We start from the raw sequence: 18,895 nt of genomic DNA, 5'->3' as shown, positions 1-18,895 counted from the left end.
AACCTTACCTTGAGCTCAGAAAAGATTACATTTGGTTTATGGTGCCTACTGACATAGGAAAAGGAATTAAAACATTCTGCAGCTCAAAAAAGTAGAGGGGGAAAAAAAAAAAAGAGACGTTTGAGGTGAAATTTATGAGGTAGTACAGGAAGCATATCCACATTTTCACAAGCCACTTGTGGATAACATCAGTGTAGTGTCAAGAAGAATAATTGCTGGCAAGTTCGCTTAACTGCAACTACAATACTGTGGACAAATAAAATTTTTGCAATTTTTCAATCACATGCAACAACAACAAGAGGAACAAATTACATTTTTTTGTTAGTTTTCGGGTCAATGTTCTATTTTCTTTGGATGGTCGAAGGTACAACAGGAGGTGGTCAAAGGTACAACCGTATCATTGTACCTTTAATCAGTTGCACAATTCTACTAAAAGTAATCCTTCTACAAAATTGTTTCAGACAGTAGTATTATTGCAATGTGGGATAAGGTATGTGCTATAAAATTACATAATAAGAATACTGCTTAAATTACTTATGGTTCGTTTAAAAGTATGAAAAGTAGTCAAAGGTACACAACCTTCCCCTCTATGTATCTAGTGACTGTATATGATATGTCATGCAACAATAAAAATCTATTTATTCTGTGCAATTACTTACCTTTTCTAGGTGGTTCTCAACTAGTTCAAAACTCTTTCCCAGGACACCATTTAGTACAGGTGGGTCCTTCCTTTCTGGTTTCTTTTCAAGGAGATCTGCCAACATCATGCTTTTAGCATTCTGCTGTTGGGACATAACTTTTGTTGCTACCACAGCAGTTGAACTGCGAGATGAATCTTTCGAATTTGTGTCATCAGAAGCAACATCAATATCCAATGATGATGGCATGCCATTCAGAAGAATGCCTTCAAAACTCGATAAAGAGTTCTCCCCATCTTCCACAATTATTTGCGTGCCTCCTGCACCTGTTGAAACACAGGTGAACATAAAGATCACATGTTTAAAAAATTAATAATAAAAAAAAACATTACCAGATTTTAAAAACCACTCTGTAATTTGAGACTCATACTGAAAGCCTATCACAGTGCTATTCAAATTGAAATGACGATGATGCAGGGTGACAATTATTGTTCCATAAGAAATAAAATTGTCATAACTTCTGAACGGCTTGCATTAGGACGTTCAAACTGCACGGTTAACAGCGGGGCATGAAGGGAGTTAGTACGCGCATGCAAATGCGCTTTGTTGTGTCGGCCATTTGCACATGAAAACGTCACGGTACAGCATACCTGGGCATAAAGCGCTTGTGAAGACCTACTATGTGAGCAATAACAGCCCAACTGCAGCTCCAAGGAAGTTTGCGACTGAGTGCAAGCTGAAGACGACCAGTCCAAGTGTGTTAAAGATCAAGAATTTGATTCAAAAGTTTGAGAGAATGGGTAGTATTCATGATGACAGTATCGGCAATGTAGGACCACCAAAAGGGGTGAAACAACTGAAAACATCGAGAAGACACACACTGTGTTTCAAATCAGCCCCAGACAAGCTGCATAACAGGTGGGAATTAATAAAGAGACACTGTGACGAATTGTTATTTAAGACCTGCATCTCTTCCCATACAAAATTCTAACTCACCAACCATTAAGCCCCAGGGCCATGAAACACTATTGTCCACAGATTTGACGAACAGGACTTTGATGATGGTTTGGTTTAGCGACGAAGCCCACTTTCACTTGGATGGGTTCGTCAATAAGCAAAATCTGTGCATTTGGGAGACTAAGAATGCACATTTCGCGATCGAGAAGTCTCTTCACCCTCAATAGGTCACTGTGTGGTGTGTAATGTCTAATCACGGTGGCTACCAAATAGTATGTGAAGGTTCTGGAAGATGATTTCATCTCCATTATCCAAAGTGATCCTGATTTTGACAAGATGTGGTTCATGCAAGACAGAACTCAACCCCATCGAAGCAGGAGAGTGTTCGATGTCCTGGAGGAGCACTCTGAGGACCGCATTCTGGCTGTGGGGTACCCAGAGACAACTGGCATGGGCCTCGATTGGCCGCCGTATTCTCAGGATCTGAACACATGCGACTCCTTTTCATGGGGGCTATATTACAGACACGGTGCACAGCAGTAACCACAAAACCATTGCTGAGCTGAAAACAGCCATTTAGGAAGCCATCAACAGCATCAATGTTCCGACACTTCAGTGGGTCCTGAAGAATTTCGCTATTCGTCTGCACCACATCATCGCCAATGATGGCAGGCATATTGAACATGTCATAACCTAAATCTGAATATCTGTAGTGATGTTTACATGTTGACTAAAGTGTGTGCATGCCCCCCCCCCCCCCCCCCCCCCATATAGTTCAATAATTGTCACCCTGTAGAAAGAAACGTAATCATAAAAAAAATTAAATGCTTTGACAAATGATTTATATTTGAGTGGTCTTCATTCAGTCATTAAACAATCCAATATTCATGTTTGGTATGGACACAAGAACTTAGAATGACAAGTAACCAAACAATCACTTAAATTTTGGTTATGAAAAGCAGATTAAATGTGCAGGAAGGTAGGAAATTCAGGATATAGGATCTGGATAAGTTGAAAGAAGCAGAGTTGGGAGTTTCAAAGGGAGCATTAGCCAACTGTTAACTGAAACAAGGAGAAAAAAAGACAGTAGATACCTTCGAGAAATGAAATAGTGAAGGTAGCAGAGGATTAAATAGGCAGAAACATAAGGCAAAGTCGAACCTAAATGGATAACATGAGATACTGAATTGAATTTATGGTAAGAAAAAATATAAAAATAGAATAAATGAAGCAGACAAAAGTGAATACATACATCTCAAAATTGAGATTGACACAACATAAAAAATAGCAAAGCTTAGATGGCTAGAGGAGAATGCAAAGCAGTATAATCATGCATGACTACAGGAAAGATATGTTACAACTAAGAAAATTAAAGAAACCTTTGTATAAAAAAGCAGCTCTATGAATAGGAAGCAGTATTAACCAAAGAAGAGAAAGCTCAAAGGAATGTACAGAAGGGTTATATAAATTCCAGAGCTGTGTATCTAGTGGAATGACTGCAAGCTTACTTCCGAGAACTCTAAAAAGCCCCAGGTACAAATATCATAGCCATGCATTGTTTGTATCTAACATGTTGTGAAACTGAAGGTATGTTTATTACAGTGGCAATGGTACAAATGATATTGATTTGCTTTAAATTACTGCAATTAAAACAACTCTGAAAAAAGCACTGTGACAAAAATTTATTAGTATTCTCCTATCTATAATAAATAAGGTAAGTGGTGAAAACACTTTTTGCTGGCAAATTCTATCCTATTAAAAATTCGCCCAAGAGATACGAATGAGTAATATCATTGCTGGGCATTACTTACCTTCAGGAAGTAAAATGTGTGGTGCTGCTGATACACACACATAAAACTGTCACACTAAATTTGTTTTCACTACAGACGAGTCACTCTAATCCTGGGATCTGAGTGACTTTCCCTCCCTTTTTGATGTTCCCCAACTCATACCTCTCTCATTCCAGACCAATAAATTATTAGTTCCAAAAACTAAGTATTGCATCACTTTTATATGTGTCTACCGGCAGTACTATTAATTTTGTCTACTGAAGTAAGTCCTGCCAGCAATTTGGTCACACTATTTCACGAGCACAGGCATTTGCCTGCAAGGGAACAGCAACCGTTAGAAATTAAAATTTTACAGCTGCCACAAGTTGAGTGTCACTTTTTTCTTTATTTTACATGTTTCATTCGAACAACGCGAGTGTCTTCAGAACTCCGCTGTCCTAGCGATGCGAGATGTAGTCCAAATCTGTATTCATGCATACTTTGGGATGACACCAAAGTTCTAAAACTGCTTAAGATTTTGTGGCACACAAAGTATGCATGAATACAAATTCAGAATACATCTTGCATCACACTACACATCGCGAGGACAGCTGACTTCTGAAGATGCTTTCACTGATTGAGTTTAACATGTAAAATAAAGGAAGATCAAACAATGTACATTATTATGAAAAGGAAAGTTGCTACTCACCATATAGGAGAGATGCTGAGTCGCAGCTGCCAGAGACTGTAGTCATGCGTGTGCGAGTCGTGTGTGTGTATTTTCGACAACAGCCTCGTTTGCCAAAAGCTTATGTATGTCAGTCTTTTTGTTGTGCCTATCTGAGATTCAGCATCTCTACTATATGTTGGGTAGCAACTTTCCTTTTGATAATATTGTAAAATATATGTCTGCTTGTGCCTGTATATGTGCGGATGGATGTGTGTGTGTGTGTGTGTGTGTGTGTGTGTGTGTGTGTGTGTGAGAGAGAGAGAGAGAGAGAGAGAGAGAGAGAGAGAGAGAGAGAGAGAGAGAATACCTGTCCTTTTTTCCCCCTAAGGTAAGTCTTTCCGCTCCCAGGATTGGAACGACTCCTTACCCTCTCCCTTAAAACCCACATCCTTTCATCTTTCCCTCTCCTTCCCTCTTTCCTGAAGAAGCAACCGTGGGTTGCGAAAGCTTAAATTTTGTGTGTGTGTTTGAGTTTGTGTGTCTGCCAACATACCAACGCTTTTGTTTGGTAAGTTACATCATCTTTGTTTTTAGATATAAAATAAATAGAGAGTTACACGTGATTTGTGGCGACTCTACAACTTTATGTTTAACATTATAAATTTCTTAGCTGAATTTACCTTTGGTACAATGAACGAATAACAGTATTACTTAAACTGCACCATTAAAATACTGCCCATTTCTACCTAACCTTAAGATATTAAAGAAAAAAAAATCCATTCATAATGTAATACACCGCAGCTTCAGGTCCTCACGCTCACTGCCTCTTCTCAGTTCTTCACATATAAACAAACATAAATTTTACACATTATAGCTTGAAAAGACATTCATAGAACATATTACAGACCTAGACTGGAGATTGAGCCTGTACAACTAGCACTGCCTGCACTCGATGCCAGCGAGCTGTTCCCTGTAGAGTTGGAGTCTTCAGTTGTAGCCAACAATGGAGGAGGTGGCGGCTGTGGTGGTTCACGACGCCCTCGCAATGCTGCACTTCCACTGCCTGGCCCATCAGAGCTGAGACAAGTGGTTGCCTGAATACCATCAATCTCAACAGGAACAGTTCCATTCCCATCTTTTGGAACATCATTCTGGGGGTGAGAAGAAAAAATCAATTAAACAGCAGCAAGCATATCCGAAACAACAGACACCACACAGAACCCACAGCTGTGATACTGCGATACATCATATGCTAATTGAAGCACAAGCAAAACTTCCAGTTCAAATTACAAACTTATTAATTATGAGAATGAAATTAAGACAAGTGAGTAACAGGTCAAATTCCCACAACTCAGTAGACAAACAAAGTAATGCCTGCAACTAATTCAGGCTCATAATTAATTTGTGAATTGTCAATTTCTTTCCACACTTTGTACCCCTTCATTGCAGCAAAGTAAAAGGCATCCACAACAACATGTTAAAATTCTTGCTTCCTTTAGTATTTGTAACTTCTACTGCTCTTTTTAATGACTAATTAAATTATTCTCAAGGTTCCAGAACTTTCACAGCTGTCTGATTCAGAGCTATTGTCATCAAATTTTTCCAATTTGAAGATTTATGTATTAGTATTTTCTGTTAGTCCATACTCTTACTTACAATTAGCTCTAATCTGACACTTCAAGGTCAATTTCTTGCATTGAACAGTTCATAGTGGCTTCTCCCTAACTCTGCTATGCACAAAAAATTACTTTCTTTTCATTGCAGTATAATGATACACTTAATATTACACTAAATAACAATTAGCATAAAGAAGCTTCAAAATAATGGAAACAACTCTACAGTGAGCAACATTCAAGCATGAGTTTCTTCATTTACTGCAATTAATTACATATGGCAAAACACCGGGAAGTAACTTCAACTATGCTAGGAACTAAATACCGTAAGATTAAAGAAATTTCAGTGGAAAATATTAAAGCTATAACTGTATTACCTTTCTACACAATTACAATTAAAATTTAAGAATTTAACATTTTCTTTAACTAGTCAAAAAATTCTGTCCACAGAAAATTCTGCTGCCCATCACAGACAAAATCTTTGGAGTTTACTGGAGTCAAACTATTGGGTGAGATGAGATGAAAATCGTTTATAGAAAACTATGGGCTTTAGAGTGTTGTACAAAAAAAGTCCCAATTGACTGAAACAACAATTCTTGTGTTTAGTCACACATCTGTATGAATGCAGCTGCAGTTTGTGTACTCAAAATCTGTTGAGAACAGTACATAACATTGTAGTGAGAAACAAGCCCTCTGAATCTCACCTGCCCTTGTAATTGTACTTGCTGCACTGGAGTTCTTACACCATTGATGCGAGCGGCTCGATGCCTGTCTGATGACAATACAGAAACTTTGTTTGAGTTGCTAGCAGATTGCAGCTGTGTACCAGCTGAAATTGGACCAACCAGTACTTTCCTGACCACAGGACTTGCAACAGAATGGTTTCCTGAGGGAGTGTCAGCTTGTAGTTGTTGCTGTAGTAATCTTTGTTGTTGTTGTCGCTGAGTGACCTGGAAATTTCAAAGCATTTTCAGAAATCGATTTAATGGTTAAACATTTGACTGTTTGTGCATAAAACTGGATCATTGCTAATACATACAGCAACATGACAAGCAACAGACTATTGTATTAAATATGCCAAGTGTTTCAAATTTCTTACATAATTTTCATTTTCTGGAAGAATTCCATGAACGTAAACATTTCCCAAGAGAGAGAGAGACGAATCTTTACATTTTGGAAATTGTCAAATATAGCCACAGAAGAAAAAGTAAATCAAGTGAATGGGTTGGATGTACAAGAAAGCAACAAATGCCAATGACCAACTCCAGGACGGATGAAAGGTTGTGTAGAGTACTGGACAAGGATCATGCCGTGTTCTGCCATCACATCACCAACCTTAATTCTATTTGCAAGACACTTTGCCCAATTTTTTTGAAGATTTAAAACATTTTACATATTTCATTTGTATGCAAATACAGCAGACTGTAGATCTTATTTGACATTTTCTTAACAGTATATTTTTATTATTTGTTAGAGACATAAAAAGCTACCTTCATTTCTTCTTTTTTTTTTTTTCATTCTTTACACTGACACCAACTCAGTGCAGATGATGGAGCTGATCACGTTGATCAAACTGTATTACAGAAATCAATTCACTAAGAGAAATACCTATATAACCTCTAGGGTTTTCTCACTGTGACCTTATTAATGATGTTCTTCCTCTCTACATGTTCTGTCTTGTTGTTTCCATTTTACGCACAATATTCCAACAACCGACCTAGCCGTCTCCTTCAGGTGCTGAGAGTTTTCCTGTTCTGTACTCGCTGCATGCCAACTTGACTGTGAACAATTATTGGCCTCACGCCATTATTTATAACCGGGTTCAATTCTTGATGCCCAACATGCCCTTTGATGCTCTTCTGTTATTAGGTTTTCTGATGGTGGTGGTGGTTAGTGTTTAACGTCCCGTCGACAACGAGGTCATTAGAGACGGAGCGCAAGCTCGGGTTAGGGAAGGATTGGGAAGGAAATCGGCCGTGCCCTTTCAAAGGAACCATCCCGGCATTTGCCTGAAACGATTTAGGGAAATCACGGAAAACCTAAATCAGGATGGCCGGAGACGGGATTGAACCGTCGTCCTCCCGAATGCGAGTCCAGTGTGCTAACCACTGCGCCACCTCGCTCGGTAGGTTTTCTGACATTTTAATAAACTCTTTAATTATGATGTCACAAAAACTTTTTGTTTGCACCACAATACTGTTCTCGGGTTCGTGTCTATATTCGAAGGAGTGCTTGATGTCAGCTGGTTTGGTTAGCTGATTCAGTTGGGTTGTCGCTCATGTTCCTTGCATCTCTTCTTGATTGTTCTGGTAGGTCTGCCCCACATAGGGCATGTCAACGTTCGCAAGAAGTGTGACACACATCTGTCTCAAAGACTCTCTTAAACACTGCAAAGAAGACTTTTTATCTTGGTTAAAGCAAGTAAAATATGCTAAATACAATGTTTCCATAGGAGCCTACTGACCTTTCTGTTTTGTGGGCTAGCCTTAACCTCTTCCTTAGGCATTCTTGATTTTGATTGCAATGCTCGTTCAGTTTTGACGAACTGTGTATCCATTACTTTGGAACACTATTAGTAGGTGTTTTAGTTCTTTGGCAGGCTTTCTTTGAAAGTGTTTGAGGTCTATGGGCTAGTCTTTAGTACCAAATATCTTTGTCACGGACAGTGATGGCTTGGGGAACAGAGGGAGGGATCAATGTGAATGGGTTTACTAAATACACTGTGGTCTAGTCCTTTTTTCTCTCAACTGGAAAAGCAATTGATCCTCTTTTTTTCAAGTTCCATCATGAATTTTATATTATGACAGACACAGTTTTAAATGTTCCAGGGATTTTTGAAGCTTCTCCATCTGATGTGGCCACATCACAAACATGTTGACCACATACCAATGGAAACAAGTTGGTTACAACAGTGCAGACTCTAGGGATTCTGCTTCAAAGTGTTTCATATATTGTTTCACAATAAGCGATAACAGATTACCCATAGCCATGCTATCGGTTTTTTCGTAATATTTTCCTTCAAACAGAAAATAAGTGGATACAATGTCTGAGAAGTGTTATCAAATATGAAGAGTGCTTCACAAATGAATCACAAGTTAGGCCAGGCAAACGATATATCACAAGAGAAAATCTTCTGCAAGACATTCCTGCCATACATTCCTAAAAATGGGTTAGTGACAGCATCAGTTTAGTGACATATGAAGGGGATTTACATGAAGTGCAACATCCAACAGATTACTAATCCATTTTTAGAGAGGTACCAGTGTAATAACTGGTTAGACAGATTAAAGCCTCTTGATCACAGTAAATAAACAACAGTATAGGCCTGGGCAGAAGGGAACATCAACTGTGACTGACAATGTGCAATGAGTGCCAACAAATGTGTAATCATATTTTGTGATGCACAGGTTCTCCCAACAGTGAGCAATTAGAGTATGTTTGTATTTACTGGTCCAACAGCAGCTACAATAGAAAATAACACAAGAAAGACAAATAATGTGGGATTACAAGACTGCAAAAATGTGATGATAATTACAATCAGGATATCAACCAAATAATACACACAAAGTTTCTTGGGAAAAAACAGGCACTTAGACTGCAAAGATGTCAATATAATGAGTGAAAATAATGTAGACCTTACCAACAAAAAATTAAAGGACAAGAGAAAAGTGTCTAAATTCTTCCACTGCATTGTATACTAACTTACTGCATCAGCAGTTTAATAACAAGTATTTTTTCAAACAAATACATAAATAAACCAAAATATTGTGTGACTGGAAGTAAGTACCTCAAATTAATCTCGGCAGATCACTTCTGTTTTAACTAAAATATTTAGCACATTGTTCTCTTATTTGATTACTGTACAGTGTACTTCAAGAACATAATAAAAATAAAATAAAAATACCAATACTTTCAATACCTAAAAGAGTAGCCATCATGCAGTTATGTATTTCATTTCATAAAATGAAACAAAAAAATCACTATGTATCAAACATAAATTACATCACCACCACAGCACAAAATGTTAGTTAAGGAAGGCAATGTACAGAGTGAAGTTTGTTGGAAAGCAATGTCCACTTGCCATTTACACGCAACAGAAATGATAACACAAGGTAGTACAACTAAAACATACCTCCCAAGCATATCCCGAACAAGTGAATATATGAAAGTGCAGTTTTTTAAACTTAAAATGGGGAAAGTGGTGAATTTTCTGACAATGACTATATTTTTATTGGGGCTATATACTGCCAGTGAAAAAATATACCCAACAGTTGGTTGTGCTGTTGCCAGTTTTCAAGTGTAAAGTGCAAATGGCTCCAGGCGAAACAACAGTTTTCTATAGAGCTGCAACAACATTGGAGCATTGCTATAGAGACGTATACAATAGCGCATTACGTGATTGGTTGCGGTAGGTATGCGAAGTTGCTGCGCTGTGCCCACTTCACTGTCGTGCCACAAAAAGCAGCAGTCACTCAAACGTCTAACCTACTGTTCCACCTTGAGTACAGTCCACACATTTACCCATGAATGTATGTTCATCAGTCTGCACCTGCTGCTGTAGAGATCACACAATTTCCTGATGAAGATCTCAAACTTCAGAAGGTATACGACAGTCAAAAAAGTTGATGTGGTTTTTGCATATGGTGAATGAAGTCAAACTGTCAATAGCACTTGTGTGGTTGTATTATGAACTGAATCTTAATCGTATCAAGTAATCACAGGCTCTCTTTTTATCTTCATAAAAAAAGACATATAAATGGAACACTGAAGAATAAAATATGCAGCGAAAGAAAAACAGTAACTGATGAGAGAAATTCAGCTACAATTTCAGCAGCAGTAATTTGCATCACAACGTGGCAACTTTAATGTGCAGGAGAGATCAGCCAATAGAATATTCTGCTAATTATACATTCAAAAACATTTCATCCTTCCCACTTTATGCTCCATTGACAGCTTCATGGCAATGACTTTCAAAATCAATTACAGTTCTCTGAATGATGTTTACGAAAATCACAAACTGTTGCAGAGTTCCTATACAAGATTTTGTTTACTAATCAGGGACAAATCAATGTTTACAATAAGCACTACTGGTTAGCTGCAAATCTACACTGACCGAGAGAAATGTATGAACAACCACCTTTGTCTGCCAATATGTGGGGCAGGCATCTCAAGAACTGCATAATTAGTGCTCATTTGCCTTTGTGCATGGAACCATACACGCACATTAACCTGCCCCAGGGTGTTTAGATCCCCCTTCTCTAAGTGCACTTGGGTAATTCTCAGCAGGCACGTCGACGTCGCAGGAGTGGGCCCGGATTTCGAGTTGGTGGCAAAGTTCTTCTGGGGACCCAGTATCACGGGGTATGACATGTTACCCACGCCCAGGGTTGCAAGTGAAGACCACATCAGCAAGGAAGGTGAAGAAGATGGACTTCGGTGCCGCAGACTTGGCGTTAAGTGGCACCTCATTCCCCAAAGAACCCAAGGGAGGGATAGACAGAGTCCCTGAGCCCAGAAAGGTAATCGTCTAGTGGAAGAAAACCACAATTAAAAATCACTTGGTCCTCCAAGTGGGGGGTTTAGGCATTGGACCTCCAGTCCACCCTAACAAAAGAAATCAAAAAGCAAAACCTCCCAATTTAGCCTCGGAACGGAATGGATCAAAACGAAGACGACAACAGGCACGAAAAAGGACAATGAGAATTGTAACATGGAATATACATGGAATTTCTACAAAGAAACGTGAAGTCTTTACTTCTTTAAAGTGCCTTGACGTCGACATAGTGAGCCAAACAGAAACCAAAGTGAAAAGACATGGTACGGAAGAGATAAATGATTACATATACATTTATAGTGGCATACCAAAGGAACAACGAGCCCAAAGTGGAGTTGCCATTGCCATAAAAAAACAACTCAAGAAAAACTTCCAGCTGGGAATATGTCAGAGATAGAATTCTGCACAGGTGAAAATAAAGGACCATTCTGTGATGATTATTTTGGTCTATTCACCAAACGACGATGCTGATGTAGTGAAGAAAGACTTATTCTACACTCAATTGACAAGATCTCTTGAAAACATAGGGAAATGCAAAGAAGTCATTTTACTAGGGGACCTAAGTGCCAGAACAGGACGTAAAGCTAATGACAATGTAGTGGGACAATATGGTGAAGAAACCATAAATAATAATGGTGAAAGATTGATAGAATTTTGTACGTAAAATGATTTAAGAATTCTGAATGGATGGTTCAAGCATAAGGACATCCACTAATACACATGGATGAAACCAAGATTAGATTAGATTAGTACTTGTTCCGTAGATCATGAATACAACGCTTCGTAATGATTTGGAACATGTCAGGTTAATAAAAGGTGTGAGTTCCAGCAATTATTCTGATTACATGCTTTTGTGCAAAGAACACTCTTTTACTCAATGATGAGTTACCCCACAATATGTTGTCATACGAAAGCGTAAGCTAATTTACTGAGATGTATATCGCCAAAATTTGCAATGACCCTAGTAGCATAAGTAGCTGAACTCAAATGTTTCAGCAGATCTTCAATGTGTTTTTTTTTTTCCAGTTCAACCCCTCATCAATGCATACACCTAGAAATTTTGAATATTCTACCTTAGCTACCAATTTCCGATCGAAGTCTATATTTATTAATGGTGTCATTCCATTTACTGTGTGAAACTGTATATACTGTGTTTTGTCAAAGTTTAATTAGAGCCCATTTGCAGACAACCACTTAATGATTTTCTGAAAAACATTGTTTACAATTTCATAAGTTAATTCTTGTCTGTTGGGTGTGACAGCTATACTTGTATCATCGGCAAAAAGTACCAGCTTTGCATCTTCGTGAATACAGAATGGCAAGTCGTTAATATCTATTAAAAACAGCAGAGGACCCAAGATCGAACCTTGCCACACCCCATTCTTGATTGTTCCCCAGTTTGAGAAATCACCAGTTTTTTGCATATTATGTGAACTGCTTATTTCAACTTTCTGCACTCCTCCAGTTAGGTATGATTTAAACCATTTGAGCATTGTCACATTCATACCATAGTACTTGAGCTTATCTAGAAGTATTCTATGATTTACACAATCAAAAACCATTGAGAGATCACAAAAAAAATCCCAACAGGAGGTGACTTCCGGTTACTCAGAGCATTTAATATTTCATTAGTGAAAGCATATATAGCATTTTCCGTTGAAAAACCTTTCTGGGAACCAAACTGACATTTTGTTAAAACTTTATTTTTACAAAGGTGTGAAGCTACTGTAAAATACATTACTTTTTCAAGAATTTTGGATAAGGCAGTCAGAAGAGAGATTGGGCGGTAGTTGTTGACATCAGACGTATCCCCATTTTTATGCAGTGGTTTAACAATGGCATACTTCAGTCTATCTGGGAAAATACCCTGCTTCAGAGAGCTATTACATATGTGGCTTCCTAATTTCAGAAGGAGGGGTGGGTGGAATTTCAATTGTATAAAATTGTGTGGGTAAGACCTCTTCCATTAACTGCCTTGCTTCTTCTAACGAACATTTAGATCCTATTTTCTCTACAACATTTAAAAAATGATTATTCAAAATGTTTTCGACTTCCGGCTTGTTTGTCAAGTTTCCATTCGCTTTGATGGCAATGCCGTCATCCTGTACTCTTGGTTGACCTGTCTCCCTTGTAATAATATTCCAAATTGTTTTGATTTTGTTATCAGAGGTATTAATCTCAGATATGATGCACATGCTTCTGGACTTTTTAATAACCTTTCTTAATGTAGCACAGTAATTTCTATAATATTTGGCTGTTTCTGGGTCATTACTCTTTCTTGTTGTTAGATGCAGTTCCCTTTTGTGGTTACAAGATATTTTTATTCCTTTAGTAAGCGGTTTTTTGCATGGTTTCTTATAATTAGAGTTAACTGCTTTCTTGGGGAAACAAGTCTTCAAATTCTCTTACAAGTGTATCATGAAATAAGTTATATTTTAAATTAGCATCGGGTTCCTTGTACACCCCATTCCAGTCTACCTGCTGAAGATTTTCCCTGAAATTTCCAATAGTTGAGTCATTAACTGAACACACAACTTTGGAGGGTCGTTTTGAATTACTGAATGGAGCTATGTCATATACTGTAACTAGCTGAGCACCATGATCAGAAAGGCCATTCTCAACAGGACAAGAATTTATGTTTTTAAACTTATCTTGGTATACAAAAGTGTTATCTATCAATGTGCTGCTGTCCTTTACTACCCGAGTAGGAAAATTAATGACACATGTCAAATTGAAAGAACCAAGCAAGACTTCCAGGTCATTCTTCCTATTACACTCTTTCAGTGAATCAAAGCAAATAATAATTTGCTATCTGACAGATAGCACAACAAGGCATCCAAGTTTCCCAGGAATAAATTAAAGTTTCCTGAAGGGGACCTATATACTGTTACAATTATAAAAGAGCCCGCCTTCAGTTAAGTTCACAGGCACGTGCTTCTATATGTTGCTCTAGACAAAACTTTTTTGTATCTAAGCTTTTTACACAGTGATAACTTTTGACATATATGGCAACTCATCCTCGCTCCTTATTCTCTCTACTCGTACGTGCAGCTGGTTTATAACCACTGATATTTACCTTTTCCATATCAGACACAACATGGTGTTCAGACAGGCATAGTATCTCTATTACATTATCAGATTCAATGTCATCCAAACGAACCAGTAGCTCATCTACTTTATTCTTCAATCTCGGAATATTTTGGTGAAAAATGGTAACATTATTTTTTACTTTACTTTTGTGAGAATCTACTTTTTTCTTTAATCCACCAATAGTTTGGGTAAATATGGTAACATTATTATTTACTTTACTGTTGTGAGAATCTTGTGCGTTTTGGACCTCTTTAGCACCTGCCTGCCTGAACTTCTCGTTGAACACTGATTTTAGTCTAAAACAGAGGTACATCCATGAGTATGAGTGTCCACCCTTACGGATTTCACTAACAACCCTGCCAGTTTACCCTTCCCTTTCCTACTGAGGTGTAGGCCACGCCTTGTGAAATCCCCCCTATCAATAGCCTCAACAGGAACCAATCCAATGTCTGACAAAGTGACCGCCCTATGCAACTGATCCACTAGGCGGTTCAACTAGGGCTGATCATGCCGCACGAAAGTAGGCACCAGCCCAACACTGGTATGGGTCGTTGCAGAAGCTATTTTCACCAGGTCACACTCAATACTGTACCCCAAGCATTACTCTCACGTCCATTATACACTATGTCATAATAAAACAAACAACAAAGCTAATAGTACAAGATGTGAGGGCTATGAGAGGTGCAGAGTGTGGATCAGACCATTTTCTGTTATGTCTAAGCTATTATTCAAGTTTATCAAAGACACAGAAATTCAAGTGGAAACCGAGCCAAAGAAAGCCAATAATATTCAAGATAATTTATAAAACCTTGACTGTAGTTCTACCCATTTCTTGTACCAGCAAAGGCGAGCAGAAAAATTTGCTGCCGTTGAAGGAACCTCTGCAGATGAGATGTATGAGATGGTTTAAGAAGCCATTCATAACGCAGCTTATGAATCACTGGTAAAAAAAAAAAAAAGGAGTAATAGAATATGTGATGAGTGGTGGAACCACTCGGTACGAGAGACGGTAGAAAGTAAGAAGAAAACTTATAATAAATCGTTGAACTCAAGATCAGACAATGATTGACGGGAATACAGAGTGGAGAAAAGATGCACAGAAAACAATAATTAGGGCAAAAAACGAAGCCTGGCAGGAAACTGGTGAAGAGAGAGAAAAAAGCATGGGGAATACAAGAGCAAATAAAGCCTGGAAGATATTAAAAAGAATGAGAACACAGAATAAAGATAAAGCAGATATAAACGTCATTGGCATGCAGGAATGAGTGAACACTATCAAGGATTACTAATTCACTGAGAACCCACCAGACATTGATATTAGTAATGAAAATATACCACTGATAACTACGGAGGACGTCCAAAATGCAATTAATGCCAAGAAAAATAGAAAGACACCAGGCCCAGGATTAATTATATAGAACTGGTTAAAGCAACACTGTCAAAACTATTTGAGATATTGGCAGTGATTTTTGACAAATGCCTTAGAGGTGACCTTAGAGGTGACAAAGCCCCAAGGCAATAATTACATCAATATTTAAGAAGGGCAACAGGAGAAATCGTGCAAACTATTGTGGTATTAGTGTGATGCCATCCATGGTGAGTCTATGGCCATATCCTAAAAAAAGAGGATAGAAGAAGAAATAACTGAATCTGAAGAACAAAATGGATTCAGATTGGGTCACTCCTGTGCTGATGGAGTATTTACCCTCAAAAACCTAGTGGAGAAAAGGACAGCAAGGGGCCTTACGACCCAATTTGTCTTTGTAGACCTCCAGAAAGGTTATGAGACAGTTCTCCAGAGCAAGCCAAGGACAAGTCTAATTGATAATGGTGTGTCACCGAGCTATGTGAAAGCTGTCAGACTCCTCTACCAAGGTTGCACGCCAATGGTAAAAGTGAGAAATCAACTATCTCAAGAGTTTGAGGTGACAAAGGGACTACGCCAGGGATGCACAATCGCACCTACACTCTAAGATCTACCTAGAGAAGGCACTAAAATCCTGGAAAAGGAAATGCAGAGGAATGGGTATCCCCATAGATGATGATTTCTTGTTCACTTTATTTTTTGCTTACGACCAAGTGTTAGTAGCCGGAGACGAGGAAGATGCAAATTACATGTTCCGCAAAATAAGAGAAGAATATGAAAAATGAGGTCTTGTCATAAACGTATCTAAAACAGAATATCTGAAAGTGGGAGAAAATGCTGTTAATGACTTACAACTCGGTACCAATACTGTTAAAGGGTGTCATAATTTTATGTATCTGGGAGTGACACTGTCGTCCAATGGTACAAGTATGGATGATATAAACAATAAAATTGGCCAGGGCAAGTGAGCCATAAAACAACTAAATGGTATTCTCTGGAACAAAAACATAATGTGCAGAATAAAACATACCATCTACCACACAATTATAGAACATATCACAACATATGGTGCAGAGTTGTGGGAACTAACTCAGAGGCAGGAAGATCGCCTGCTGGCTGTCGAGGTGGATTTCTGGAGACGGAGTTGTAGATATTCCAGGATTGATCATATTAGAAATGATAGGATCAGAGAGGTTACGAATGTCAAAAGCACAATCCAAGACCACATAGAAAGGAAGCGCCTACTCTGGTATGGTCACTTACAGCGAATGTCAGGCACAAGATGGCCAAAATGTGAATGGCAATGGACTCCATATCAAAGAAATATGATAGACCTCAAAGTATTTGTACATATAAGGAATAGTCAAATGAAAGCAAGACAGAAGTAAGTATACTGTTTATTATTTCAAAAGTAATCGTCAAAACTGTTAATAAATTTATCCCATAGAGAGACAAGATGGTCAACGCCTTCAGGGAAAAATGTCAGCGGTTGCCTGCGGAACAATGGCTGTACCTAGGCCTGCACCTCTTCATATAAAGCAAACTGATAGCCATGAATGTGTTTCTTTGGGGCTCAGAAAATACAGAAATCACATTTGAAGAGATTTTTACTGTATGGAGGATGTGTAAGGGCTTCCCAGCAAAAGTTCTGCAACACTGTCAAAAACAACCTTGGTAATATGGGGGCAGGCTTTATCCTGGAACAGAATGATGTTGTGCATCAACATTCCTGGCTGTCTGGACTTGGCATGCTTCAAATTCTGCAAAGTTGCCACATACTGTTCTGCATTAATTGTGGCACCATGTATTAGAAAGTATATGAACAGTGTGTTCTTACAATGAAAGGAAAAGGTAATCATGACTTTCCAGGAGACAGCATGCATGGCTTTGGAATTTTTCGTTGGGTGGTTAATCCATGTGCTTCCCTTGTCAGCTCTGACAGTTGCTCTCCAGTGACAATAAGGGACAGGAAAATATATTCTTCATTATGATAAACGTTTCTGGTGCTGCAGCAATGTCGACATTCTGTTCAACTTCTGTTCTTCTGTCATGCTATGGGGAACCTATTACGAACAGATTTTCCAGAACTTCAGAAGCTCTGTCACGATGGTGTGAGCAGTACCATAACTGATGTCTAACATGTACCAAATGTCATCTGCTGTCAGTCATTTCTGACAGCAGCATCCACCGCAGGAGCAGGAATGACAGAAGGGGGTAATGACCCGCTGAGCATGTCCTGGCTGACTGCTATCACTCAACGGCATTATTCTAAGCAAATACACATGCACATGACATACTATATATGTCATGCACAGCACAAATGCAAGTATCAGTTTCACTTCCTGAAAATCATTCCACAGTCAAAAGCCTCTTTCCCAGCCTCCACAGTGAAGTCAGCTGTGGACACGATTCACTGACCTTACACTGAGCACGGAAAATGGCACAGTGGTGAATGTTTGTGCTGTTTCTTCCTGATTCCCAATAGAGGACACTTCTGTGGACACCTACCCGTGCTATCAACAGCTGTACCATGCTCATTATATAGTCTGCCTCATTTTCATTTGAGTGACACTTATATCTACAGTTCCTAACAGACATGCTGCCACATTTACTGAAACATATCTTACTGGACATAACGGGAATTCTTGTAGAACCAAAATGACAATGTCCTGCCACTTCCGCACAGATAATTACACATCTCCTTAACAGACATTTGGAGGTTACTGGATCAGCCATTTGGAAGCCACAGGACATCCTGTACACACACAAAACATAACATCTCTAGACTTTTATCTGTAGGAAAAATCAAAATAATGTCAACAAGGAAACATGGATGACTAAGACATGAAATACCTCACAACGCAGGCCTGTACTGTATTAAGTCCAGATGAAATTCAATGTGCAGTACTGTTTGTTCAAAACTGTTTTACAGCAATGTAACAATGGTGAATGTTGACATTTTGAGCACCTGATATGGCAGTCATAATAATGAACATACAAACCATCCGCAAATTATGTGTCTGCTTACAAGTGGTACACCAGGGCTGAAATTTGTGGTATTTCTTCTCCAGACAGGACAACAGTTGTTTTCAAAGGCTCTTCCCATTGTAAAAACACTCCCATTAAAAAGTAATTTTTGAGAACATTTAAAAATGTGCTGTCTTAAACAATAAAAATTACTTGCACGTCAGAAAATTCACCACATCATCTGCTCTAACTTAGCAAAAACCACATCTCG

The 18,895-nt window shown here is 38.5% G+C and overlaps 1 protein-coding gene across 8 annotated transcripts in view; it reads right to left on the bottom strand.

The window, feature by feature from the left end:
- The window catches only part of LOC126412823 (AT-rich interactive domain-containing protein 2-like), a 323,653-nt gene that overhangs the window by 76,412 nt on the left and 228,346 nt on the right, over positions 1 to 18,895 (bottom strand). For all 8 annotated transcript variants that reach the window (XM_050082643.1, XM_050082642.1, XM_050082640.1 and 5 more), the window contains 3 exons: positions 6,352 to 6,597; positions 4,942 to 5,185; positions 660 to 964 (listed from right to left, as the gene is read on the bottom strand). In XM_050082643.1, coding sequence (XP_049938600.1) covers positions 660 to 964; positions 4,942 to 5,185; positions 6,352 to 6,597 — 795 coding nt within the window. The remainder of the gene's footprint in view (positions 1 to 659; positions 965 to 4,941; positions 5,186 to 6,351; positions 6,598 to 18,895) is intronic.

Source organism: Schistocerca serialis, chromosome 7 (assembly GCF_023864345.2).
Source record: "Schistocerca serialis cubense isolate TAMUIC-IGC-003099 chromosome 7, iqSchSeri2.2, whole genome shotgun sequence".
Taxonomy (NCBI): Eukaryota; Metazoa; Arthropoda; class Insecta; order Orthoptera; family Acrididae; genus Schistocerca; species Schistocerca serialis.
The sequence above is the reverse complement of the archived record's forward strand: the minus strand, read 5'-3'. Positions and strand labels throughout refer to the sequence as shown.